Source organism: Anopheles marshallii, chromosome 3 (assembly GCF_943734725.1).
Source record: "Anopheles marshallii chromosome 3, idAnoMarsDA_429_01, whole genome shotgun sequence".
NCBI classification, from domain to species: domain Eukaryota; kingdom Metazoa; phylum Arthropoda; class Insecta; order Diptera; family Culicidae; genus Anopheles; species Anopheles marshallii.
The window spans coordinates 29,213,372-29,240,208 of record NC_071327.1 but is presented as its reverse complement, the minus strand read 5'-3'; the positions used below and the strand labels follow the sequence as shown (position 1 = coordinate 29,240,208).

At 43.0% G+C, this 26,837-nt stretch overlaps 1 protein-coding gene across 1 annotated transcript; it reads left to right on the top strand.

Annotated features, from left to right (window-relative positions):
* The first annotated feature begins 240 nt into the window (after positions 1 to 240).
* Positions 241 to 26,603, top strand: LOC128716249 (developmental protein eyes absent). The gene is made up of 7 exons (XM_053811170.1): positions 241 to 321; positions 6,011 to 6,057; positions 23,501 to 25,052; positions 25,122 to 25,317; positions 25,415 to 25,532; positions 25,611 to 25,855; positions 26,405 to 26,603. The coding sequence occupies exons 1-7, from the start codon at positions 241 to 243 to the stop codon at positions 26,584 to 26,586; spliced, it is 2,421 nt and encodes an 806-aa protein (XP_053667145.1). The 3' UTR covers positions 26,587 to 26,603.
* The last annotated feature ends 234 nt before the right edge of the window (positions 26,604 to 26,837 follow it).

Here is a 26,837-nt window from a genome sequence, read left to right as displayed (position 1 = left end):
TTACTGCAACCATCTCCACTGCTGCTACTACTGCTCCTCTGCTGCTTCTACTGACACCGATCGCTACTCACTGATCGCAGTATTTTTGTTTACCACATCGGTGCATGTAAGTGTGTACCCCGTTCGTGAACTTTGTGCACTCTACTGCACACGGTGACCGTGCTTGTGCGTGTGTGCGTGCGTGCGTGTGTGCCTGCCCGAGTGTGTTTCTGTCGATTCTTAATGTGAAAATCTTATGAAATGGTGACACTAATGCCTTGTAGCTATATATCTGCCCCCCGAATCTCCATCATTGATAAAATGATAGAGATAGAACCAAAGGTACACCCATAAACCAATAGCCCATATAGCCTAGTATCGATTCGTTTACGGGTTCCCCGTACGGGTGATGGGTCTTTCTGTCACACTAACCGAGCTCGAGATGCCTCGGGCGTTCTGCCTAGGTGTCTTCAACGCATCTTATCTATGGATCCTTCCCGTTTTAAAGACCATTGCGCCTTCACCTGTTAGCTCTAACCCGTTTCTTGGCTGCCTTTATCGCATTGTCTGCTGCCGGGTGGTGTGTTTCTGGACGTGTTCCTAATCTTTATGCTGGAGTGGTCACGCGGACAGTAAATTTATTTAGTTTTATGACTGTTTAGGGATACAAATTATTTAACCATTTGTTGTGCCCGTGCCTCCGATGCAATCTTTCCGAATCGATGAACAACGGTTGATGAGGTGTAGAATAGGAATGGGCCAAAAACCACTAACTTTGGTTCTGAAACATGTTGATTTATTGCTAAACTAACGAATGTTTTGCTAGAATATGTAGTGAGTATTACCGTTATTTTGTGTTTAGCCAAAGAAGTACGTAGTGCCAATGGAAAAAAATGGCAATTTCCTTACAAAACATATTAAAAAGTTTGATATTTTCCTCATTAATTGCTAGCGCATAATATTTGCATTTCCACATCTTCTCTCTTCCTTCCTGCCGCTCCCTGTCCTCGCTGCTCACACACATACAGCACACATTGGTTTATGGTTATTTTTCAAATTTCATTTGTCCGATCATTTCTCATACGCACCCGGACCACGGTTCCCGGACCGGTCACAGCCATAATTCTTCCATTCTTACGTGCTCCACGCTATCTTCATCTTTTAAAATCTTTCTCTCGCACACTGTTTTTTTTAATGTTCGTTCTGCTGCTTTTCCTTCCTCATCGATCCACTCCGCTCCGGAGGCTGCTAAAATATGCCGTGTTAATGTTGTGTCTTTTTGTTTATTAATTTAATTTACCTTGATCATTCAAATACCCGGTGGGATTCCAGCGTGATGGTTCCGTGGACCAATGCTGGTGTTCCGTTGTTGGGTTTTGTCTTTTTCGTATGTACCTTTTGCTTTTGCTGGCTTATCATTTATTTGTCATGATGCGCCGCCCGGTGCACTTTTCTGTGTCCGGTGTGTATTTTTGGGGTGCTGCTTACCGTTAGTTTTGGTTTTTGGTATGTATTAAGCGAAAATATTTTAACTGCATGCTGAATGTTGATTAACACAAAATCGAAGTTTAGAATTTACAGTATTATTAAAAATGTTATACTTAGTAAAAAAAACCTTATTTCCTTTTTGTAGTCTAATTGCTCATTAGCTTGATTTATATGTGTTAATTAGGATATATTTGTTAATATTATTTTTCAATATTCTAATTTATTCAAATATAATTAAAAAGTTATAATTTTTGAAGAGTTTTGAAGAGATAAATTTATTAAATTTATCTCGCTTCAAGAATTGCGACGAGAAAATGTTTCTGCGTCATAAACTAATCTTATAAATTAAAGTGAATCTCCCATCGTGTATGGCGAAAAGTAGTTCAACATGTCAGACGTGATGCCTTCCATCTACTGAAAAACCACCAGAAGATCGATGTAGTATATCTAGTCTTTCAGAACAAATCGCTTCCAACCAAAAATGTTGCGTCTACCGATGACACATGACGGATTAAATCAAAACAAACACCCGTTGCTGGTGTGCAGGAGGCTGTACGGGGACGAAAAGAAGCTGTGCCTTAAACAAATAAACAGCGTGTGGATGCGGAACTTGTGTGGAAGATAAATTAAATAATAATATAAAATTAATTATGTTTCAAATTATGCTACGGGCACACACTCCGCGCACACACATAGGTCGGCATTTTTTGTTTCGCTGTTTTTAAACCCATTTCCATTCAAACCTGGCCGGGCGAAACTTGCACGAGGCCAGGGTCGTTAACGATCGGGGAACGATATGGTCCACAGGTCCACATAAACGATAGGATAGGAGGGTACCATGATTAAGCGAAGCGAATAATAATGTGAACGGAACGGAACACGAAAAAAAAAAGCTCGAGCGGAGAACTCGCAACCAGCCTCCCGGGAGGAGGAGAAATTCCTGGAAAATGTTTCAACTAATATTTTTAACCAGCTTTTGGTCACTTTTCAAGTAGATTTATTAGATAGATCGTCCCTACTGCCGTAAGGTGGTCACCGCGCGAGAGTACGAGGTGATGGGGTGTTGATTAGTCGCTTTGTTTCGGTATCTCACCCTGGCGAACCCGAAGCGAAGGGCCCTCCAAATTCCTGGCGTGTGGTGTGTGGCCGGGAGGAGCGTGTTCTTAAAGCGCAATTTGTGACTGCAGTTTTCTTCACATGCTCGCTCACCATTATGCTCGGTTTGACCCTTGTAATGGGTTGGCTTTAGCCACTTGACATGCCATTTGTAGTGTGCATAAAGGCACCTTTCCAGGACACGCTTGTTTACCTTACCACCCATTTCCCCGGCCACCCTTGCCTTTTGTCCCAACCGAGGACACATGTTTTAGGCGTGATAAATGTTTGTCTCCCGTCGTCGGAAGAACAACGCCACAGGCTGAGCGCATATCAACCACAGGCACACCGGACCTCGGCAAGACCCCCCAAAAAGGGGCTTTGGACATGCAGCTGCACATTTTATGCTTACACCTTTTTACCGCCTTTTTTATGTGTGGCTCGCTTTGCAACCCATGTCCTGGGACCTCCTTTTAAAACGGAGCTGGTTCGTTTTCCACCGGTTACGAGAGTTCACTGTATGCTGGTGATACGACATGCAAACCAAAAAAAGAAAACCGCCCGACTCACAAATGATTATGTTGGCCATATTTCACCGGCCAAACTGCGGTTCCAATGTTTGCCCAGTCGATACATCGTCGCTGGCTTTTTGTTTTTTGAGGTGCACAAACATTACGCTCGTGGCTGGTGGCGGTCGTTGTTAACACGCTTCAAAGTGGCAACACTACGCCGGGCGCACGAATGGGGCACGCGGGACTTTCTTGTTGCGAAAACGAGGATATCGAACCAACGGGACCACCGATCGTAATAAGGGGGTAAATCGATACGCGCTTCTTCAGAGGCCGTGCCTGAAAACGCGACCCAAACGGGATAAACATTACGATCGATCAATCGATCGGAATCAAGACGGTGGCATTTTTTACTGGTTACATCCCATATTCTCCTGGGTTTTTGCTTTAACGACAAACTTAAAGGAGATAAAAATTAAAAACAAATAAAATAATATCGTTCCATAAAAACAAATAAACACCACGGCAGGGTCTGTACAAGACTGACGAGACACCAAAACCCCTTCCTCCGGGGCGTCTAGAAGCCTGATGGTATGATCTGAGGTGGTTGCTAATAAAAATTAAGGAAAGGAAACCTCAACAACATAATTCTTCACCCATTAATTTGGTTTTTATGGATATTATTTATGAACATTATTTATAGGCATGGGCTGGTGGTTGGTCAGTTTAATCGTACAGCGAACGAGGGAAAGAAGACAATCAGCTCTCCATCTGCGATTGAGACCATGGATGGGTTGTCGTCTGGCGGTACGGTGAGGTCCAAAAATTGTTTGTCACTTAGAAACAGTTTCCTCTGGCAGCTTCACTCGTTCGCCCCATTTGAAGCCTTCGCCCCAATCGATAGAAAGTTTAGAAAATGTCCTAAGATTGAAGATTTTCAGCGGGAAACCTTCCAGGGGCCAAACCACCGTTTGTTGGGTCGGACAAGACCGGTATAATTTTATCACCTTCAAGCCACCTTCTCGGGGGGCTTTCGTCCATTTCGTACGCATGTGAGTTCGGTTGATGAAATTCGTCTTGTTTATATCATGTTTGTGTTTTTAGTCTCCAAAGACTCGGAGACACCGGGGGACGGCAAGACATTGGCCGTATTGGGAGTGCTTCGCCCAGGATGGATATGGTGGATTCGTTTCTTGATTTGAAACGATCAGTTTCAAAACCCTTTTGAAGAAAAAAAACACCACCGTTCCACCACCGGAAGACCGTGGTACGTCAGCATAAAATCGTCGCAACCCGTCCAAAACGTGAAGGCAATTATCGTAGCGATATAAAAATCGTGTTCAGCGCGAGCAAAAACACGATAAACGCTCGATAAAGATGTGTTTTCCTCCCACTTTTCTCGGCTGCCTTTTTTTGTTTTGTTGGGTTCAGTTCTAGTTTGGAGTTTTTCGTTTCGGTGTGCCGTCCCGGTGCCGGTTTAATGTGACAAGAATCAACCGATTGCTCCGTGGCTCGCCGAGAATTTGGTGATGACCGTCCGTCAACGTGATGCATGGCTTGGGATGGATGTTCTTGTCTGGCAAGCGGGAACGGTAACAAGCGTTGCTGGTGGACTAAACGTTCTGATAAGGCTTCTTGGAAGGAGATCAAAGATTGTGCCGGGACACGGTATTCCGTTTTTTTTTTCTTTGTAGCGATTTGTGTAGGACATAAGTATGTTCTAATATCAGCATTAAATCGAAACGAAGATTGTGCAAGGTACAAAAAAAAAAACTCGAGGAATCCCACATTTTTTAACTCCAATCAACCAAGACACTATTCATCGTGTAAGATCGACCATTTTTTTATGCATAAATAGAGCTTAAGTATGCCACGGTTCATGCTTGCAAAGGATCACTTTATGTTCGATAATAAAGAAAAAAAATCCTAGTCCCTCAGTCCTGTCAACGCATGCTCACTAGATCATCATGTCACACTAATTGTGTCGGGGTAGTTTTTGCCCCCTCCTCCTAAAGCCGCCATCGATCGAGGCGTCGATCGAGAATTGTGTGTAAAAAAAACACACACACTGCTTTCGTGTTCAATTTTTTACACGCTCAGCGTTGCTTTCGACTACGGAGGCCTTGTTGACACCCATCAGTTGTCGCCTTTTTTATTTTTATGACTTTTCATTCGATTTTGAATATGCGTTTTTTGTATCTCGATTTTGTAGCATTTTTTTTTCCTTCTCTTCGCTCCACTGTTTGGGTTTCTCTATTCTACGAAGGAATCGACGAGCGACCCTGCCGGAGAAGGAAGCCCTTAAATCAGTCAAGTGAATATCTTTCCCAAGCGATGCATAAAATACGAGATGCACTGACACCCGGGAGAGAAGCCCTACGAAAGGTACCCACGGCACCGGGGAACGATACGAGGGATTCGGAATTGCTGTGTCTTTTCTTCTCCTCGCATATCCCACGTTCGTCGTTCGGATAGTGTTCTTCTCCAATCCGTTTTCCCCCATGGGACCCATGGGCGCATCTTATCGCGCATTTTTTGGGAAGCGTTTAAATAATTTGTTCCCGTTTAGCGTTTTATTGGGGGGTTGTGGTTCGAAGGGAAACCCTCCCAGGGGCATGCCGGTGGTGGGAAAATGTGCGGGAATCCAGGAAGCAAGGTGAAGATAAATTACGAGCTCACCGACGACGAGCGCAACGAGACGGGTTGCTGATAAATCACCGATCGCTTAGTAGTAGTGTGATAGGTGGCTGGTTAGTAGTTGTTGTTCCGTACGAGCTTTGGTTGTTAAATATTGGGACAGAGGCAATGATTTGTTTCCGATCGGGGCACGGTGCAATGGAAACTTTCACACGGCGTTGCTCTACGCCAAGGACCACAGTGGGAAAACAGCACGCAAGCTTGTAACGTACGGTTTCCTCTTCTTTTCTCGTTTCTCGCAGGGAAAACGATCGCGCACCGAAGGACCAGACACGACGGAACGTTCGCGGTAAGTAGAGTTCGGTTCTGCCAGAATGGCTAGTTTGCTCCGCATACGCTAACGCTGTTAATGTCTGCCTTTTTGTACGGAATTACCATGCGGTTTTATGGTCGTTTGGTGCACTTGCCCGGTATAGTAGTCGTAAATTGAAGTGTTCACGTCCGTCGTAAACGGAACTGCGTTGGTGAGTAATGCGAGTGCGAAAACATTTTACGGCTCGAATGGATTTACGGACCTGCCGGTTTGCTTGGCTTGGTTTATGTGGCAAGCCGGCAACAAAAATCAATTTGCAGAAACTGTACCTAATAATAAATGCTGCTATCTATTGGTGTACGCAGGGAGAAGATATATATTACTAGATGATAAAGACATTCGCTTGATGTGAGAATGTTGTTGAATGTTGTCGGTAAATTAATGACTGTTTTAAAATAGTTTTACAATGGGAAGATAGATTTTGATACTTACTGATCTTGTAAACAAGGAATCTTTTGTATGAAAGTTTTGCTTTGTAAGGTTCAGTTTATAATATCCGATAAATGCATTGTACATCTTCTTTTACATAATCTAATTAGCAATTCAATTATTATCTTAACCCATTCACTTAATAGAAAAAAATCATTAAAATATGTCTAATTTGTACCAGCAGCACCAATGGAATGGAATTTTTGTTTTCTGAATACATAAACTTTAAGTTGAAAACTTTAACTCTACCTTAAAGTTGTTACTTGACAATGTTGTCCTCACTACTGCTGTAACCGTAGGTTGTTCCTAAATTAAAATAGAATTTACTTCAAACGAAGTAGATGCTTCTGATAATGGCCGGAATCATACTCTAAACCAGTTTTTTTTGTATGCGTTTTGACGTTTCCAGGCTTATCGGCTTCCAGCTCCCCATACAAATGGCAAGCTAAGTTAAGGTTAGGCAAGCCTAGCAAAAAAGGTTTAGATTATTTCACTAAACAAACAAATAAACAAAATTTTATTAACGAAAACAACTGTTAAAAGATTTTAATTATCAGACTTATATATTGTTTCAAATTAATTGAATTAAAAGTTAAATTTTTTAAACTTTAATTGATTTTTTCTCGAATTGTAATCCCACAAAAATGATCCCTTGTGTCAGCTTTTAAGTCAAAATACTGTGTGCTTTACGAATATTTACATAATGATACAGCCCAGTACCTGGAGTATTTGATAGATACAGGCTAAAAGCTTAAGCTTTCTAACTTATGGTATGATCTGCCCCAATGGTGGGATCAGAAAAAGATGTCTATCACGGGCGGCCTGGTGGTGTATTGGTAGCGTCGCCGCTCTTCACACGACAGGAGCAGTCTAAAATCCTATTCAGATCAATCCCCCGTGCCAAGGACTGACTATCCAGCTGCGTGGTAAAATTAAGTCAAGTTAGCCAAAAATAGCAGGAATGACCTAGAAGGTCTTTACTTTACGCCAAGAATAGAGAGAGATCTACTAAGGAATTCTGTTATAAAATAGTATGAAGATTTACTACGAAGATCTACTAATGAGATCTGCTAATAGAATGATCTAATAATCCAAAAAAAGGAAAAGAAATCCAAAAGCATTTGCAGTGCCTTTTTGAGACTGAGACCTTATGTGATAGAGGAGTATATTAACTAATGAGCGATAACATAGAGCTTGATGCGAACCCTCAAATTGCTTGTTTAATTCGAGACGAGGAAGAAATGTCTTTGAAAATTATCCCGAACCCATAATTTGGGAAGGTTTTACCTCTGCGTTGTTTCTCAATCGGGGATGAAATGATTTATACATCATGTGTCACTAACCAACACGATTATCGATTCGATAAGGATACATGATTTCAAGCTTATCGCTAGAACAATTTCACCTCCTGGTTCGGGCCGTTGTGCTACCTGGTGCGTTCCAGGGCGTTAAATCATCGACCGATGGACCGTAAAATCGAATGTGTTGACCAGGGCACACCGGGCAGGAAAATGGACGCTAATTTACGACGCTCCCGTCCGGCCGTCCGTACCATTGCCGGCTGCATCAGCGTTCGATTCGACAATTTTCTAGTCGCGCGGAACGAACATGAATAAAACATAAACTAATCGAATCCGACTGGCCGCGTGTGTGCAGGACAACCCATTCGAAGGTGTGGATCCCGGCGTGCGGGGAACGGTAAAGAGCGTAGCAGAAAATGATGAAACTTAAAATAAAGCCAAAATAAAACAAACAACCAAGCTGTGACAATGGATCGTTGACAAGCGCACTGAAGCCGTGGCTCGAGACCTATGGGAAGCTCATCTGTATGCAGATGAAATGGTTGGCCCCTTGATGAGAAAAATCTCCTCCCTTGGCTTCCCCGGTTCGAGGAGAACGTAATGTGGGGAAGGGGAGTGACGATACATCGCGATAAAGTATCTCCAAATGGTCGAAATATTTAGATAGCAATCGTCGTCCGCCTCCAAATCGTCATCAGCAGCCCCCCGTCCGTTTGCGGAGAACGGTATCTCTCGGAGCTGCCGTTTCGGGGCGATCGATTATCGATTAACGGCGTTCGGTTGTCGCGTTGATCGAACCCGATCGATCGAGACGGTGACAACGGAACGGAAAGTGTCGAAAGTCACGGGCTTAGTCATCGGGATGGAATGTGTTTCTACGGCTTGATGGAAGCTGTTTGATTGGGTTAATGAAAGTGTAATTATTTACTGCCAGTAAAACTTCACTTTGAAATGTCATGTGCAATTTTCGATTTATTTATGGAAATGATCCGTTACGTTTGGCCGTTTGGTCAATCAGGAATTTACGCAGTTGCAGTTCACTAATATCATTGATTAGAACTATATGCGCCCTTTACCGGATTTCAAGGCATTTATTATCCGATGATACAATTATCCCGAATGATATCACGGTTGAGAATTAAGATGAAATATGCACAGATCATGTTAAGATTTCTGTTGTTGTGAAGAACATGACGCAAAACACTGTCACTTTTCATTTCAATGTGCTTCAAGGACCAATTCTTCATCTGCATTGTATGGTGCTGCACTCCGTTTTCTTTATCAATACTACATCAGACATTCCATATGAATGTCTGAATGCAAGATAAACAGGAATTTCACATCATCACCAAACATCCGTGCCATGTTACGCCGTATTCCGCTTTAAACTATCAGTTCACCTTCAGCTGATGAACATGTCCATCATTGCTCGTCCACTCGTCCAAAACGTCATGAGACACGATTTGTGCCAGTAAAGAAGTAAAAAAAAAAAAAAAACAATCCCTTTTTAAAACGTGCAGCCCTGTCAGATCATCCGAAAAGATAAAAGCCACCGATGCCGCCGGGAGTCGGACAGATTAGCGTACGGTCGGTACCGCATGGTTGATCGTGCGTGTATGTGTGTGTGTGTCTGGATCTGCGTTATGTCGTACGGCGGGACATTTTCGCCAGACAGGCGGCCGTGCCAGAGTAGCGGCGTTTGATGGACTGCTAGTTTTCGTCTAATTAGATTATTATTAATACATCTCGCTCGCCGGTAGCAACGGCCGGTTTTCGGTGGTCCGTTAGAAGATCCCCTGCCACTGTTTCCCAATTTTGCCCAGCGAGTCCCAAGTCTCGGATCTTTGCCGATCCAGCGTTTAGAGCATTAGGGATGGAGCATTGCGCGCACCCACCGTCAGCAGGTCCGGATTACTGTTTCGTCGATCGTTTACGATCTCGTTAGTAATCGGTGGTAATTTGCGAAAATCTTGATGGAGCGTTGTGGCAGCCAGAGAGGGTTGAGCCCGGAGTAACAGAATTACCTCCACAGTTTCCATGGCTTGTTCATCTCTCGGTGAGAAGTTAGGACGTCATTCGATTACTCGCTGGGGGTGCCCGTGATAAATGTACCCTAAAGCGTATCTTTAGAACGTTTAAATTATTGTCCCTTGCTGGTGTTGCGAATTGTTTCGTTTTCTTGCCCGTTGTTTGTTACCTTCATCCCTTCCGTTCCGTTTGTCAATAAATTGACGACGATTTGTTAGGAACGGTATTGATGTCGCTTTGAGTTAGTGTGACGGAACAATCCCCGACGACGAGTGCCCGAAAGGCTAACTTATGTGCGGTTGTCGTTTCCTTTTCCACGCGGTACATGGAATGCGGTGATAGGGCAGACAAAGGAGGAAGAATGCAAAATAATGATGTTGCTGGATATGTTGATGTTGGGGAAGAAAATGAAGCGGATAGTGTGTAGGAACGCAAATAGTGTCTCCGGACCGCGGACCACCGATGGTTCGTGTGGACACGCGAGTTTAATGCAAACGGACGTTCGGTAACGGGCGCGAATTCAAAACAAAGAATCTTTAAGGTGCGATAGGACAGCAAGACGGAGAGATAAAGAAACCCCCCCCCCCCCCCCCCCCCTTCCCATCGCATTCGGCGAGTGTTTGGGGGTTGAGGGTTTTAAAAAATAAGATATACGCAGGAAAAGACACAGCCGATGATGAAGATAAAGATTATGATTTAAGACATTCGCCGTCGGGGAAAGAGATATCGACTCGAGGACGCGACTCCGTGCAGTGTCGTCCCGGTGTGTGTCAAACCGTAGTATACGGCGCCTTGTTGGAGAGTGGATGGCAGTGGATGGGCGTATGTAACGGGAGAGCACATAATGGACCACTGAACAAACACAGCGATCGGTGGGTGGTCTCCGAGCCCCCGGAAAGCGCGAGTGCCAATAGGAATGGGAAAATTAAATTCACACCAAGCACTGGCCGATCGATCGGCCGATTCCCCGGAGCCAACCCTCCGGGATGGCGTCTTGTCTCGCTCCTTCCACTCGGAAGTGTGTAAATCGATCGACTGATTGGGCCGGTTCGGGATGCGTGTGTGTCACACTTTTGAATGGCGTTGGCAGCGGTATCGAATTTAACGATGCCCTCGAATATTAGGCATCTATGTTTATGTATTTTTTCTATTCCGATGAAAGCGATAGTGTGAGATGGAGAATATCAGCAAGATGCAGCGTATTGATTTTCGTGTCCAAAAGTTACTGATCAATGTATGTTTTCTAATGTTCTATTTAATCGAAACCCAAGCGATCGATAAGTGTTGACCTTTAGTATTCTGTTGGATAAGGTTATTATACTGTTCAAAGTGATATTTTACAATTTATTAACACTACAACACTACCGGACCAGCCATTTTGATTTTAACGCTACATTTTGATCACATAAATTTTTGAGGTTCAACAATTCTCCCGCAGTTAAAGAATCATGTTTAAATGGCTGTGATGTAGTAAGAACTACATCAAACAGTAAAACATAGTCTAAAATTTGAAATTGTTATTAATGTGACAATTAAGACAAACGGCTTAAAACGCCCAAATCCTTGGTAGTGTTAAGATTTGTTAGTTTGCCATTGTCTCTTATATCTTATGTATGTTAAATTTATCTTGAAGATCATTTTTTCATTTTTAGATATTTTTAGATCAAGTATAAAAAAAACTTTCATGAAGTTGAATGTAATAAATATACAAGTATTTACTTTTTTAGCTTTTAAATAGTTCTTGCAGTTTAAAGTAATTATTATTTGCTTAAATTTGTATTATTCGAGATAGATATAGTTTCTTGATTGTTATATAATTTTGGGCATTTTATGATGTATTTGTTTACCAATAAACTCCTCACGTAGTATTCCTTGTTTTATTTGTTTATTTGTTCTTCTGTACGTCACATAAAAATACTGCCTTACTTGTTTCATTTTTTTTTGCAACAAATATTTGCTCTGCACCACTAGCCCTGATTTATGAAGTTCGTGCCACTGGTGGTGCAAAGTATCATTAATAATGAGTGCAGCGGAGCGTGTCCTACAGGATGCGCCACTAGCAAACGCGCACCCTGCCAATTAGCCAAACTCGCCTGCGCGCGCGCGCGCTCGTCCGCAATGTTGCACGCTGCTGGAATTTCCCATCCTGACGCTGCGTTTCAAAATAAACACCAAACCACAAGTCACACAATTTCCTCTCGAAGAAGTCAAGTAGAACTCATCAGATTCTTCAGTGTGATGATAAAACGTTTCTTCCTGACGCGTAATCGTTAAACTCCCTTCTGTTCCTGTTTGGATCGTTTTATGCATCGGACCGGGCCGCGGAAAGGCGACAATTTTCAGCACATTAAGCCGCGTGTTGGGCCATTTCGTGCGCGGAGGAGAAAAAGGAAACCGCTCGTTTCGCCCTTACAAAACAATTAGCATCGCAAACATGCTGAAATCGTTCATCATCGCCAGTGTGGGGGGGGACACGTTTTTACAAACGAGGAAATGAACCATTTGAAATACACTCGCAACGACGACGATGCCCCGTCGATCGAGAACGTTCGTGTGTGGAAGTGGTCATAAGAGGGAGGACGCTCGGTGAGGGATCGTTAAAGAGGCAGGCGGGTTTTCAAACAATTCTTTTGCTATGAAAGGAGGGAAGACAAAAAAAGAGCAATGTGTGTACGTATTTATCTGCTTTTTTCTGTCTTTTTTCCGTTGAGTTTTCCTTTTTTTATTGTAACTACCGCGATCATAAAACCAGCATATTCTGACGACAGGGATGTGGGCTCGGGCACGGGATGCAGGGTCTGGACGGGTCCTGAGCGGAACACAGTGCGCATAATAGTGCTCCTTTTTTATGCTTCCTCTCGAAAATTGCAGCGCTTTGAAAAATCTCAAATTTCAATCCGTGTGCGTATGGTCGCGAACCCCGATGGAAGCTGTTGGGCTCCCTGCTGCTAGCTGCGAGTACTCTTTGTTGCCCCTTGTCAAGAGTGCAGCAGTGTAGAATGTGTCGTGCAGGACGTTGAAAAGAACAGTTAACCGTGTGTTGGGCTGAGAGCATGAGGGAACCCGAACAGAGCACGTATGAGACAAAGGAACGCATACGCATTGCCTCCCCTTTTATTTTACAAATCGTTGGCCAGAACACCTGTAGCTTGTATGCTGTGGTATGAATGTGATGGATGTGTAGATTAGTGGATTGAGATCCTATTTTATCCCATCCCATACTAATAGTCTTTATAAAAAGTTTCAAAAACTCATTGGATAAAGATTTCCGGCATTGATCAGACTGCGTAGCATAGCACTAAGGGCTACTAAATAATCTAAATCGAAAATATTTGCAAATAATTCCAAGTTGTATATCTTGCCTTTAAAAGTGTATAAAAGACCTAAATATATTCCTTAAATTGGTGAATAAGAGTGCTGTAAACTATTTTTTTTGCAGTGCTAAAACATAATCCATATGTACTAAATAATTTATATTAGAACATTAGTTTTTAGTACATCATTGTCCATTTTTATAGCTGATACTTCAACTGCTAGGTTAGTTGTATACTAGTATAAATAGCTCAGTTAAGTATGAAACCAAGCAATAGTTAACTGAAATAAGACATGTTCTACCTTGCAAATTGACAAATCAATCAATCAAATAACATGAGAAAGGCATTGCAGCGTTCTATTATCAATTGCAATCAAAGCAAAGCATGTTGATGCACTCTAGGAAAATTCTGATCTTGCTTCAAACTTCCCAAACCCAACGTAAGGAACTCAATTCATAATTGGGCACTTACGAGGCGTTGCAAAACTATGTCAACCTTACGCGCCACGTCCGCTGCGCGAGAAGTTATGCCTCTGCTCGTACCCGAACACTTGAAACGTGTGGATAATTGTCGGCACGGTCGATAAATCACAGTGTGTCCCACGTCGAACGCATCGACACTGCGTCCTCGAAAGCTTGGTTCGGTAGGTTCATCCTATCGGAACAGTTAAAACTGTGCTCGAAAAAATGGTCTCCCAACTATAGTAGTAAAATAAAATGAAACAAGCATTGACACGGTTTTTTTTTGGGTGTTTCAACGACTTTACGTTGACACTTGGCGTGATCCTTCCCACACACATGCTGTCCGAGTGCGAAACGTTAGGCGCATCGGAATGTGCCCAGGACCCTGTTGGTCTTCGCTCATTAATTTATTTAACGGGTCGGGGTTCGGGATGATGGCAAGGATGTGCACATGTGTTGCACAAATGCGCCCGCATAATGCACCGCGCCGGCGAGTAACGAAATGCACAGCCTGTAGCGAGAAACAAGTGGTTCAAGGAAAAAAAGGAACCAAGAAAGAACTCAAAACTGAGTTTGTTTTAGCCGCACCGGTTCACGATATGATGCGTTTTGGGTGCTGTTTGAATAGATTTCGGCTTTCGGAACTTACGGTCCAAGTAGAGACGGCAGACGGCTTGTTTTTCCTACGATCATCTTTTAGCATGCCGAACGCTCTCTTGCATCAAACCCAGCGAGATGGGTTGAGAATGGTTTTGCAAGCTAATAATGTGGCAGTTCTGCCAGCTGGCTTTGCTTAAAAACTCTGAACAAACAGCAAGCCTTCACATTATTCTCAAGTGGACCATCGAAAGGACCAGGCAGAATAGTCTTTTTCCATTGCTTTCGGTTCGTTCGTTGAGCCTTTTTTGGCACAGGAAACAATCCTCCAAACTACAGCGACGGGCGTCGTTCGTATGGATTGAAATTTTAAAAGAATTTCCCGCACGTGGTGCAGCAAAAACGGCGGCGAGTAAAACGAATTCTTCTCATCAAACTTACACACGGTTTAGTAAAAATAAAAGCAAATTCATTGCCCGCTGTCCCAACAAAACGGAATGATTATGTTCGGTGGCTGTGTAAACGACGAAACAAGCGTGTGTAACAATCATGTTTTTATTGTTACTAAAAATGAAGCGGTTCTTCGAAACACTTTCCACGTTCAAAAACTTATCCACTTGTGGTAAGCTGTTTAGACGTGTTCGTTTTTTTCCCACTTCTTTCTTTCAATCTAATGCCCTATAAAACACCATTTTATTAGTTGCTTCCGTTTGGTGCGACGCTTTTGTTTACGCTTGTTTCAAATTTCATCGACACTCACAGAAATTCTCCTGACGAGGACGTCGTATATGGGGTTGCAAGGTTTCTAATCAGACCAATTCGAAAAGCGCCCAATGGCGTCGAGATTCTTGGAGTTTAAACGTAACGTAGGAGAGCAATATGTTTTTACATGTTTAACGAGACTAATAATCCAAACAATCGGTACAGTTTTTTTGTACGGAGGCTACCAAAACCCGCACAAACAAGAGCCATTTGTTTTCATATGATAAGTAGTCGGAACGTCTGATCAATGATTTGGCGTCCTAGATTGAGACGAGAGGTTTTTTTTCCCTATCGCGTGAACTGATGCGTTGAATTACGTAACTCGTTTGCGTTTTCTTCGTTTGCACTCTGCATTAGATCTGTCGCCACAGAACTCGACAATGAGCAGTAATTATTATGTAATTCTAGCATTATTACACCACGTACCGGGCTTCATGCGTTTGAAACCGATCCGACCCATGCCTATCCGTCCGCTATAAATAAGTTTTAATTCATTCGCCCTCTAAACTGCACACACACACACACATACAGCGAGTTTGGAGTGGAGCTACACCGCATCCCCGTTCGGTGGCAATCAATTTAATTTAGCTATGACACTGTCCGTATCTCCCCAAAAACCGGATGCAACTCTGCATCCAGAATGCACCGGGTAGTGGTAATGTGCACCGTTGTCACATTTCCTGCCATTTCCGCATCACGTCATTCCATCGGAAGGAATGGTCGCATTGTGGAGTTTGGATAGGGTGGTAAACATTTATTGCACGTACACACACACACACACGAAGAATGGAAGTGAGGACGGGTACTCCATTTGTTGTCGATGTCCGCACGCGGGAAGAGGGATATTAAATTCGATACTTTTTTGTCGTCTCTGATGCTTACCGGCGATCTATTCCCCGTTGGGGGCGATGATGGTGATACGCGTGTAATGGGGGACAGTAATAGTATCTGGAAAACTATAAACAAACGCTACTCTGGCCGGATGGACTAAAATAGATAACAATACGCTCGGTACTCAAGTATTTTAAGATTTTTAGTGTGCTTCTTTGGATAATATATGGGATTTGATCATTGAATCGCAGAGATCTAATGCAAAAACGCAGCGAAAAGAGATTGTACATTAATTTTAAGGACACAATTTGAATCCACTATTTTTCTTCAATTGAATTACATATCATATTGAATAAGCGAGATGTACAGTGTCCCAGACACAGTTTTGGTTTTTCGAAAAATTTGAATTACAGATGAGGTACGCGTGTTTGTAGCATGGTTTTCGTCTACAACTTCATCTGTTATGTTTGCATACTGCGAATATACAAAATATAAGTTTTTTTTATAGTTTATAAAATAGTTTAAATAAATCTCCGAAAGTTTTTCTTTTTCCTCAGAGGAATATGTAATACAACATTTTCTCAATATCAAAATGCAAACCAGGACCATTTTAATGGAGAATAGTGATGTAGAATCCTGCATACAATAACAAAATGTCAATATACCAAAAGTGCGTAAGAATTAAACATCACCAATAGACACGTAATTAGTTCCAGCAAATATAAAAGCATCATCAACAATCAACATCAACATCAATCAATTAATATTTAATTTCTTGTTCGGATGTTCGGATGTGCATTTGGCACACTGTAAATACATCCTAGACGTGATCTCTGTCATTAAGAATGACTATAATATCGACTATTACTGATTACTATATAACTGACTATATTGCTGTTCCGAATTGTCCTATCACATCCGGACTGTAGATACAACATTGTGGTTATGAAGGGAGAACTTAAAGAATGTTAGAAATGGTTACAAATAGTAGAAGAAGGATTTTGAGCTAACACCATCCATGGAGACATCTTTTCGTTTTATCGATTTTTCATCCACCTTGCTATGGCAACAAAGAATGACTATCGTTAGCCCTGCAATGGTGTGCGTAAATCAATAAGAAAATACAGCTTCTCATTCGTCGATTTTAAGCTAGCATTTCCCATTCTGAAAGGTGCACGAAAAACCGAAGGAAAATCAACAAATTGGGAAAACTCCCAACTTCACCAATCCCCACAAAATTCATCTCCCCCATGTGACGAAGTGTGAAAATACGCACCAATCACATCGTTTCGAGGCGAAAACTCCTCCGCTTGGTGCGTTTATTCATGCACAAACACACACACTCACACAGTGACACAAACAAAGTAAATGAAGATACTTTATTCCCGTTTTTTCGAATGATTTCCACATTGATGGGGGTGGAAAAACTACCCCAACGGGAGAAAGAATTCGTATTCAGTCGGTAGAAGTTCGTAGAAAAACCTTTATTACACCAATACCGCTAGACACCGACCGTATGCTTTTGATCGATTTTCCCAATTTTCCTGCCTGTTGGACGATTTTTCGTCGGCGGCACTAACGATTTCAATGCCCAACGTCAAACACATCGTCATCGCTATGGCGACGGCTACATTGATGATGATGAGCATGTTGTTCCGTTGGTTTGGAGGAAGCGTAAAATATCATATTTCCCTTAGTGGGAGAATAGGCGCATGGTATCAATAATAAAAAAAAATCCTTTCAACTTTGAGCTAAAGAAAAACCTTCCTGTTTTCCAACGGGACTGTGTTTCCATACTTTTCACTTGAATTATGCTCTAAAAGAAGCTTTTTAAAACGGAGAGATCATGGGGGACATGAGATAAATGTCATCACCATCTCGAAGGGCTGATTTGTAGGAAGCACCTGGAAGTCCGCGTACGATCAAGTGTGAAAACCAGCTCCATTTTGTGTGTAGACACAAATCGTTAAACTATAGGGCAATAAATATAGCCAGACGCATACGCGTTTGATTGTTTGCATCACTTCAATACGAGCAATTATTTTTTAAAAGGCAAGTTTGGATGTAAGTATCCTACCTTTATCCCTTTATCCTCCCTTGGTGGTCGATCGGGTCTTATACATCGTGGAAAAACAACTTAATAATAAATCTGTTGCACAAAACCATCTTCCAACAACCTGGAGTTTTGACTATCGTTCTTGAATGTGAGAGGAAAAACAAAAACTTAAATTAAATTGAAACCATCCTCTTCTCTCCTCGCCGGGAAGAAAGCTGCCTAGAAAGGCAAAACATATCGGGATCATAAATCAAACGGGTAGAGCTCACTCGGGGTCTTTCGCAGTACGTGGAAACTGCTCCGTTGGTGGTATCGGAAGCGAGCGAACGAATGAAGACATTCGGTCAATTGGATTAGGAACGGATTATTATGATTGCCACCACCATGCCGGGACGCCGGGTAAAGGAGAGATCCCGGAACGAGTCGAGGAATGTTTATCGTGGACGTACGATTTACAAACCCCATCATTCGTCCCGTTTGTGGTCAAATCGCACTGCGTGTGTATTTCTTTTTATGGACAACACGTGCTACAGTTTATGTTGAACCATTTCCTCGACTTATTTGTGATGTTTGTCACTTCCTATCGTCGACTGCGTGGAAGAAGGGCTACGGATAATGGAATTTATTAGATGGTGTTAAAATTAAGATGTTTCATTTTGATTGCCGCACGCTCGTAAACCGTAAACACCAGGGAAGAAGGAAATGTCTACAAATTGGAACAAATCTATGAGGTGTGCTTAATTTATAGCGTTGTACAACACGATCGTCAAGCATGATCATTACAACGAGATCTTCTGTTCGGTGAGTGTGACATGACTTTTTGTGTGGTTTTTTTAAGGTAATGTCAGAGCAAATGTAAAACTTTGATGGTTGGATGTGATCTAAATAATAAAAGGTTGGTCACAAACAGATTTTATTATTTTAATGAATGTTCCAAATATTCTAAAAGTTATAAAAGATTTTTTTCAATTACAATTCTAGGATTATCATCCTCCTAGCAATTGAACGTATGTTATCTTCTTTTTGAAACGCATGGTGAATTAAATCGTAAATAGATACAAAATTGAGTAAGTAATTTATATAACTTATCATCATTTGCGTTCATCAAGACTTAAGTTTTAGTACATCGTTCAGTTCTTAGTACAAAGTTCTACCGAATCATTAATTAAGCCACCCACAAGCAGTCCAAAACGATCGTGAAGGTAGTTTACGAGATTAGATTACATGGCACCCAGTCATCGTAGGATAAACACCCACCTCTCCCAAAACAAATATAAAACTGCAAAACGGTGGGAAAATAATAGAAAACGGAAACGCTCTATTTCCCACCAATGAGTACGGGGTCCAGTCAGCTAGCTCTCGATGTCACGCACTGACCATACTTCGCGCTGTCCCGGTGGTTAGACTAGTTAAATTAACTAGTCGCGGTCGCTCCCGCACTCGTAGCACCACACCCGGACGAAGATGAATCGGGTGGCTTTCCTTTTGGAGGGAAGTTTTCGGAGAGACATATGACGACCACCCAGTCGCAGTGCCATTTAGAGGCAGATGGGTCCAATGTGTTCCAGTAGTGACAAAACAGAGTGTTGCATGTGTGTGGTCAACTGCGATGAAGAACTGGACGAAGAGGTTACGCTTAAGAACAGAATGAAAAGACAGGAGTTGTGTGGAGATGAAATGTTTTGCTTTTGAATTTTGACAATTCACTTCCGTTACACATTTCGGATGCTTTAATATCCATCAATGAAAAAGTACTATTGAGAACTTATAATTGAGAATTTCGTTATAAAATCAAATGGTTCATATTACAAAGATAAAAAGATCATTTGAATAATCATGACATTGAAAGCAAAACCATTTTTTTTAGTTGTTCTAAATATTTGTCCTAAATATTATAATGTTAATTAAGAATAATAGAAGAAATCAAAGGACTTTTAATGTAAATAACAATTCTTCAATATATTTCAAAGTTTGTTTTATTTATTGAAGTTTTATTGAACATATAATAGTTGTTCTGTTTGTTAATCTTCACCAACAACTATGTTCACAAAACACAAAAAAACAAATAAGTGTCTAATGTGAAAAATTCATTCAAAAAACGTGATCTTCGCGCGACATACGGCAAACAACCAAAAAATCCCCAAACCCTTCGGGAGCGACAATTCCTCCACCCAAGACTCTGCTCGGTCTGAGTGAGTGAAGATTTGCCGGGAAAGCAGAAAAATGTTCTCACACTCTGTCGCTTTAGCAGTGATCGACAAAAATAGTGCTTCAGCTTGTCGGTTTGCGCATTATTTGTTTATTTGTTGTTTTGCTTACCTTTCCACGATTTGAGCGGTTTTTATTCTCTCTTTCCTTCTGTGGCTTAATACATATGCCGATTTATCTATTGCCGAAAAACGGTAAATGTTTGGCAGGTTTGAAGGGAGGCAAACAAAAAAAATCCCAAAAAACTTCACAAAAAATCGGGATCTTCATAAATTGAAATAGCTTATCGGCATAAAACAGAAACAACGGCCAGGTATGAATGCTTCCAAGTCGTTTGGTTGTTTGTTTGTGGTATAAGCACTTACAACATGCATGCGTCTGATGGGCTGCACTTGTTGCTTGAAACGAACAAAAAAAGCTTGGCTCGAGACTTCATGCCATTTTCGGTTTTGTCCATTCGGTACAACGGCAAATTCTTCTTCATTTCCTGTGCGCCGTATCGCTTCAACCACTCGGATCTACATACATACGACCCATTATAAGGCTCTTCTTTATGCGTCCGGTTTTAGGTGTAGTTCCAGAAATTGACGCCTTCCAGGATGTGTCAGCGAATTCTCCGGCCCCCGTCACGATCGTGTGGAACAAACTCAACCGGATCCTTTAGCTGTAGCTGGAGCCGGAGCCCTTCGCTTTGTTTCTAAACTGTGCAGGGCCCCAATTGTTTGACACATTAGCCGCAAAACGGTTGGGAAAATGGGTTCGCAATCGTCAGCCCTCTCACAGACGGTAGCGATCTGCTTCGGTGGGCAGAAATTTGAGCGCCCAAGTGAAAGAGACTGGACCGACCGTAGGGCGTCGAAGTACACAAAGGGGGTAAACAGTTACGGGGACCGACGGTACACGCGCGCGGTCCTCGAGAACCGAAGCAAAGGTCACCTCCCGGAAGAAGCCGGAGGGTTCTCGTACGATGTAGGGTGGATCGTATTACGTACGAATGAATCGCACTTCGGAATGTTGGACGATATGGGTTAGCCGCCCATATATGCGCGCCGCTGGTTTGTCTAGCGGCGGGAAACGCGCAGAATGCACCTTGCCTGTGAGACAATGCTGACTTTTTTCCTTTGCAAAACATGCGAGTCTCATCGTTGACCTTGATTTTGATGTGTGTTGTATCGGTTTCAAGATGATATAGAGGTAACTTGAAGTATTGCCATTGTTTACAAGTCGCTTAAAATGTGTTACTTTACATCATGTTTTCATCTTTTATTCCTTCAATCGTCAGCTCCAAAGCGTTGTGTTGTTGTGGGTTTTCCTTAAGCGTAGCACATTTGAAGTACTCTTGCTGCGGAATACGATTTTGCGAATTATTCATATTATATAATCTGTTTTTGGATACACTGAATGGTTTAAGGTGTTGGTGCACTCTGCAAGTTTGTTTGGCTCAACAATAATCTTTGGGAAACCTCACCCAACCTTAATGAGACACTGCGTTCCAAAGGATCAGGGCAACAAGCGAAGGAGTGTCTAAGTAAGAACTCATAACTTCGGAACGCGGATCTCCCGAAATCACGTTTTTAAGTTGCTGGACATTATAATTCAAAAACGGCTTCGTATGCTGTTAAATTTTATGATTTTTTATACATTTTGCTGTCATTGTACGAATCCGTTGTTTTTACTCTTCAAAGTTGACTCTTTAGTAGAGGCTTAAGCTCTGAATTGGCTTTTTTATATAGTACTGATAATATTTTCAAACCGTTATTAATTTTTCATTAGTGAACTTTATCAGAAAATCCTACGTTCGATGACCGGAAGCTTAACAAATATTTATGTAAAAAATCCAATTTTGTTCTAGCTTAAGCCGTGCATGGTCTATACTGTCCGCCGATCAGCAGGTTGCCGTCAGTGGTACCACGGTACAGCTGGTTGTTTAACAAAAGCCAGGAAAACATTTGTTTTGTAGCGGTAAAACGACACATAGTTTTTCAATGAGAAAATCTTATTTATTTTACCAATCATTTTAGCAATTCTATGCTATATTTTTAACATGAAATATAATGTATGCTGTTACAGGAAAGTGAGTGTTACTCCAGCAGGTCCTTCAGTAATGAAAAAAGAGCTAAACAACCACAAAATTCCATTAAAAAACATGGAGTTGCATGGATCAAACTCCGTAAAACCTGTAGCTACTCTAAAGTTTTGAAAAGTTCTATTATATTTTTGTTACAAATTATAGCAAAAAATAGCCTTTTTGACATATCTCTAACAAATTCCACGTTTTATGATGGTATACATTCCACATGATGTGAACTAATTTACGCCTTTATTGAAATTGCTGCTCGATCGATTTCCATTGTCATGGCGGAGATAGAAGCACATTAAAACTCTATTCGCCATGCCCTGTATATGCTCCCGTTTCAAATGGTCCCAAAACCGCCATTTCCGTCGACGGGTGGCTCGATCCCATTACAGGCACACACCTTTCCCGGTTGTTGCACCACCCGGGCATGTGTCGGTGAGTTTTTCCCAATTAGAAAGAAAGTGTGAAATTACAATAAAATTAATGCACGAATACATTTCGTGAGCGGAACCGCGCGAAGAAAGGAAGGAGAACGCACGCGCACGTGCGCGAACGCGGTGGAAAACTGATCTCTATATGCACAGGCGGTTGTGCGTACGGTGTCGGTGTGTGTCTGTGTGCTGATCAACATTAATATTTGTATTGCTATCGTTATTGTTATTATTATTACTAGTGCAGCCACAGCCTTTATCGTGTTGTTTATTGTTGGCTCCTTCGTTTCGTAAGCGGGGCCAAGCCAAAATAAATACCGATACACAACCGTCCACCGAGGAAAGCAAACCATACCACAAAAAAAAAAGAAGAATCTCATGCGACGGACGTTTTGGGGGTTTTAATGCGTCATAATAATGATGGTAGGTAGTAGGCATTGTTTTGCGCTTTGACACGTCTCGACCCACATAAATCAAACCAATCCACCTCCGATCGCTATACACGTACAGCGGAGGCCTACTTTGTCTTTCTTTTTCTGGGCTGGAATGAGCAATGAGTGTGTAGGGTGACTTACTTACGCACGGTACGGTGGAAGGATAAAAAATGAACCTCTCTGCCGTCGTCACAATCAAGGGTTAATGAATATCATAACCAACACCGTACAGTCGCGTGAAAGCGAAGATGAAGAAATGCTGTACTGAGTTTCAGTTAAAAACGGTTTTGTGATTTATGTGCCTTCCGGTGCTCGTGTTGCATCAGGGCACAGGACATAGTAGGTACCAGCTTCAATTCTTTGAGTAATGGTTGAAATCTGAACTAAAAAGGCACGGCTGGGAAGAGTTCCTTCTTGTGAGACCCTCTTTACATGGTTAAAAGTACGACGTTCTCTAATCTAATGTATATCTCTTTTACCTCTTTTACAGCATCTACAGTAATCTCGTGGAGTCGTCACCACTTGGAACAGGAACGACAGTACCAACACTGGACGGTATCGGAAGTGGTTCGACCCTAGCCTTGGGGACACCATTCCACTATCCACCAGGTCCATTGTCGGCTCACGCACACCACAGTAGTGGCCCCAGCAGTGGAGTCAACGGCGACCACACTGTTTTCAATCACTCTGCTTCCACCAACACGGCAACCACTGCAATCGGCGGCAGCACGTTATCCACCAGTTCGTATCGTGTGGGTGGCAATTCCTCCGGAGGTTCCATCGCTTTGCACAACGGGCTTAACTTAAGCTACGGACCACTGTCAAACGGTAGCGCAGGCAGTACTGGAGCTGGTGCACTGCTGGCAAGTCCTGGCTCACTAGCCAGTCGTCTAAACAACAGTGCCGGTAGCAGTAGTAGCGCAAGCAGTAGTGGTGGAAGTGCATCCACCACCATCACCTCGGGATCTGGTTCCGGTGGCAGTTCTGCAGGGTCCAGCACCGGAGGGTTGGTGGATGGATTGTCCACACTGGCCACTGGTGGCACCGGCACGAGTAGTAGCGGCAGCACCAGCAGCAGTGTAGGCCTGCTGACAACCGGAGTGAATTCCGCCGAGCTGGGAATGTCGCACTGGCTTAGCGACGGTACGGTCAAGTCGGAACTGCGCAGCCCCGGACTGGACGCGAATCTGGCGGCGACGGCCACCAATTTACCACTCGGTTCTACGACCGCCCACCTTGACGGGACTACTGCCGGCCTGTTCTGCGCTAATTCTGGCTCTACCGCCGCCACACTGGACGCGCTCCAAAGTCAAACGGCTGCGGCCTCGAACGTGTACGACCACAAGTCGGACTACTACAACTACTACAACAGCATGCAGCAGTACACACCCGCATTCTACTCGTCCGCGTACGGTGCGACCGCGTACGGTGCACGAACGGCATCGACGAAGATCCCGTCCCCGAACACGTATCTAGCTTCGCCGTATGCGGCTGCCGCTGCCGCTAGCAACAACAATTCCGCCCAGCTCTACTCCTCCTACGGGTACAACTCTTCCTTCGGTCAGTTCGGTGCGGGACAGCAGGATGGATACAGCTATTACAACGATCAGTATAGTCCGTACTATGCGAACACCGCCAGCTATTCGCCCTACGTCAGTTCGCCCGGTTCGAGCGGTAGTCAGGCTGGGTTCCACGTGCCGGCCGGTCTTTCGGCGGACAGTCCGTCCGAGGCGCACGCTACCACACCAAACATGCTGGCTCATTCCCATTCGCCACAGTCGCCGATCTCGATTTCACCTACGGCCGGCATCGGTGCGGTTCCCGGTGTGGGCGGTTCAGGTAGTAGCAAAACGACACCTACCGGGAAATCGGGAAGGGCCCGTGGTAGACGTCACGCACATCCAAGTCCAACGCGCAGCTCTACCAGTGAGCCCGGCATTAGTGAGAAGGCTCCCGAGCGAATTTTCGTGTGGGATTTGGACGAAACGATCATCATCTTCCATTCGCTGCTTACCGGGTCTTATGCAGGGCGATACAATAAGGTAACAGCGACACGATAGAAAGAGAGAAGAAAATAAATAAAACTCAATGTATGCGCTTGTTGTTTTCAGAACCGCGATCACCAGGTGCAGCTGGGCTACCGGATGGAAGAGCTGATCTTCAACATGGCCGATGCGTATTTCTTCTTCAACGATCTGGAAGAGTGCGATCAGATACATATCGACGACGTGGCGTCCGATGACAACGGGCAGGATCTCAACAACTACAACTTTGCCGCCGACGGGTTCCACAATGCTACACCGCAAGGTAAACAATCTGTCCACTTCCGCGATCCTAGCCACCTAAGTCAACAAGAGAGTGTCTACAGAGTTCCTTCTTTATTTCTCCCTTCCATCTCGTCCAGTAGGAGCTCCGCCTAATGTTTGTCTACCGAACGGTGTGCGTGGTGGCGTCGACTGGATGCGCAAACTCGCATTTCGCTATCGGAAAATCAAGGACACGTACAACACGTACCGAAATAAGTAAGTACTGAGTGCGAGTAGTCGGTGTGATGATGGTACTGAAGATGGATACATTTAACTCACTCTCGTCTGTTACAGCGTTGGTGGTTTGCTAGGACCTCAGAAGCGTGACCACTGGTTGCAGGTACGTTCAGACATCGAGCTCGAGACGGACAGTTGGCACAGTCTCACGTTGAAGTGCTTGAACATGATTGCACAGCGAGAAAACTGTGTCAATGTGCTCGTAACCACGACGCAGCTTGTACCGGCCCTTGCCAAGATTTTGCTGTATGGGCTTGGGCAGGTATTCCCGGTAGAGAACGTGTACAGTGCGAACAAAATCGGTAAGTCATAACCTTATAATGTATTACCAAAACCAGGACTGATTTTGGATGACGAGATCCTGATGAATTGAAATGTACAGAAATCTCTGTTATAGAGAACTTGTAAAGAAAGATTTAATTCTGTGAAGATTTATCATTTAAGAAAACATTTCTCAGCTATCTCCAATGGTCTAAAAAGGATTAGCACAATTTCTCTAACAGATTGCAATATTCTATCATTTGATCCAATTGTTTTCTATTACCAAAGCTAAAGTAATGGATATTTTCAAAATAACGATTCTTCACAGATCCATGAATCTCCAGAAGCTAATGTATCTTCAGACGTTTAAGAATTTTTAAAAATTGATGCATATTTAGAGATTCCGAAATCTTGGAAGATTTACTAGTCGTCAGAGTTCCATGAATCTTCCGAGATACATAGACTATACTTCTCATTATTCTTAAAGTCGCTGAAATCAGTAATTTTTTTTGTTAATGCATACCTTAGTAGACGAGTTCCCGAAATCGTGTTCTTATCAGCGTGTTATGTTTCTTTCTTCCATTTCACAGGCAAGGAACAATGTTTCGAACGAATTGTGACGAGATTCGGACGCAAAAGCACGTACGTCGTAGTAGGCGATGGACAGGATGAGGAGAATGCGGCCAAAAATCTTAACTTCCCCTTCTGGCGGATATCCAGCCACAGTGACATCAGATCATTGCATACCGCACTCGAGATGGGTTTCTTATGAAAACTTTACCTCGTCTTACACGTGGTCGACTTTACCGAAATATCTCTGCCGTATCAAAACCCCCACTTTTAAGCCGTACAGCCAAACACCAAAAAAATAAACCTAAAGACAAGACGCTCTGTGCGCTGGGTGGAAGTGAAACGAGATGCATCTTTAGGCTTTCAGTTCCTGGATACTGATCGCTCAAAGTCGAGGAACAAAAAGTAATACTGCGCGGGTTCGATGGTGGCAGGGTTCAAAGGTTACAGGCA

Excerpts from the sequence above, each read along its gene's own strand:
- LOC128716249 (XM_053811170.1), top strand. The coding sequence starts at position 241 with ATGGTGACACTAATGCCTTGTAGCTATATATCTGCCCCCCGAATCTCC. Across the intron at positions 322-6,010 it reads TGATAGAGATAGAACCAAAG|GGAAAACGATCGCGCACCGA; the intron begins GTACACCCATAA and ends CGTTTCTCGCAG. Across the intron at positions 25,856-26,404 it reads GTACAGTGCGAACAAAATCG|GCAAGGAACAATGTTTCGAA; the intron begins GTAAGTCATAAC and ends TCCATTTCACAG.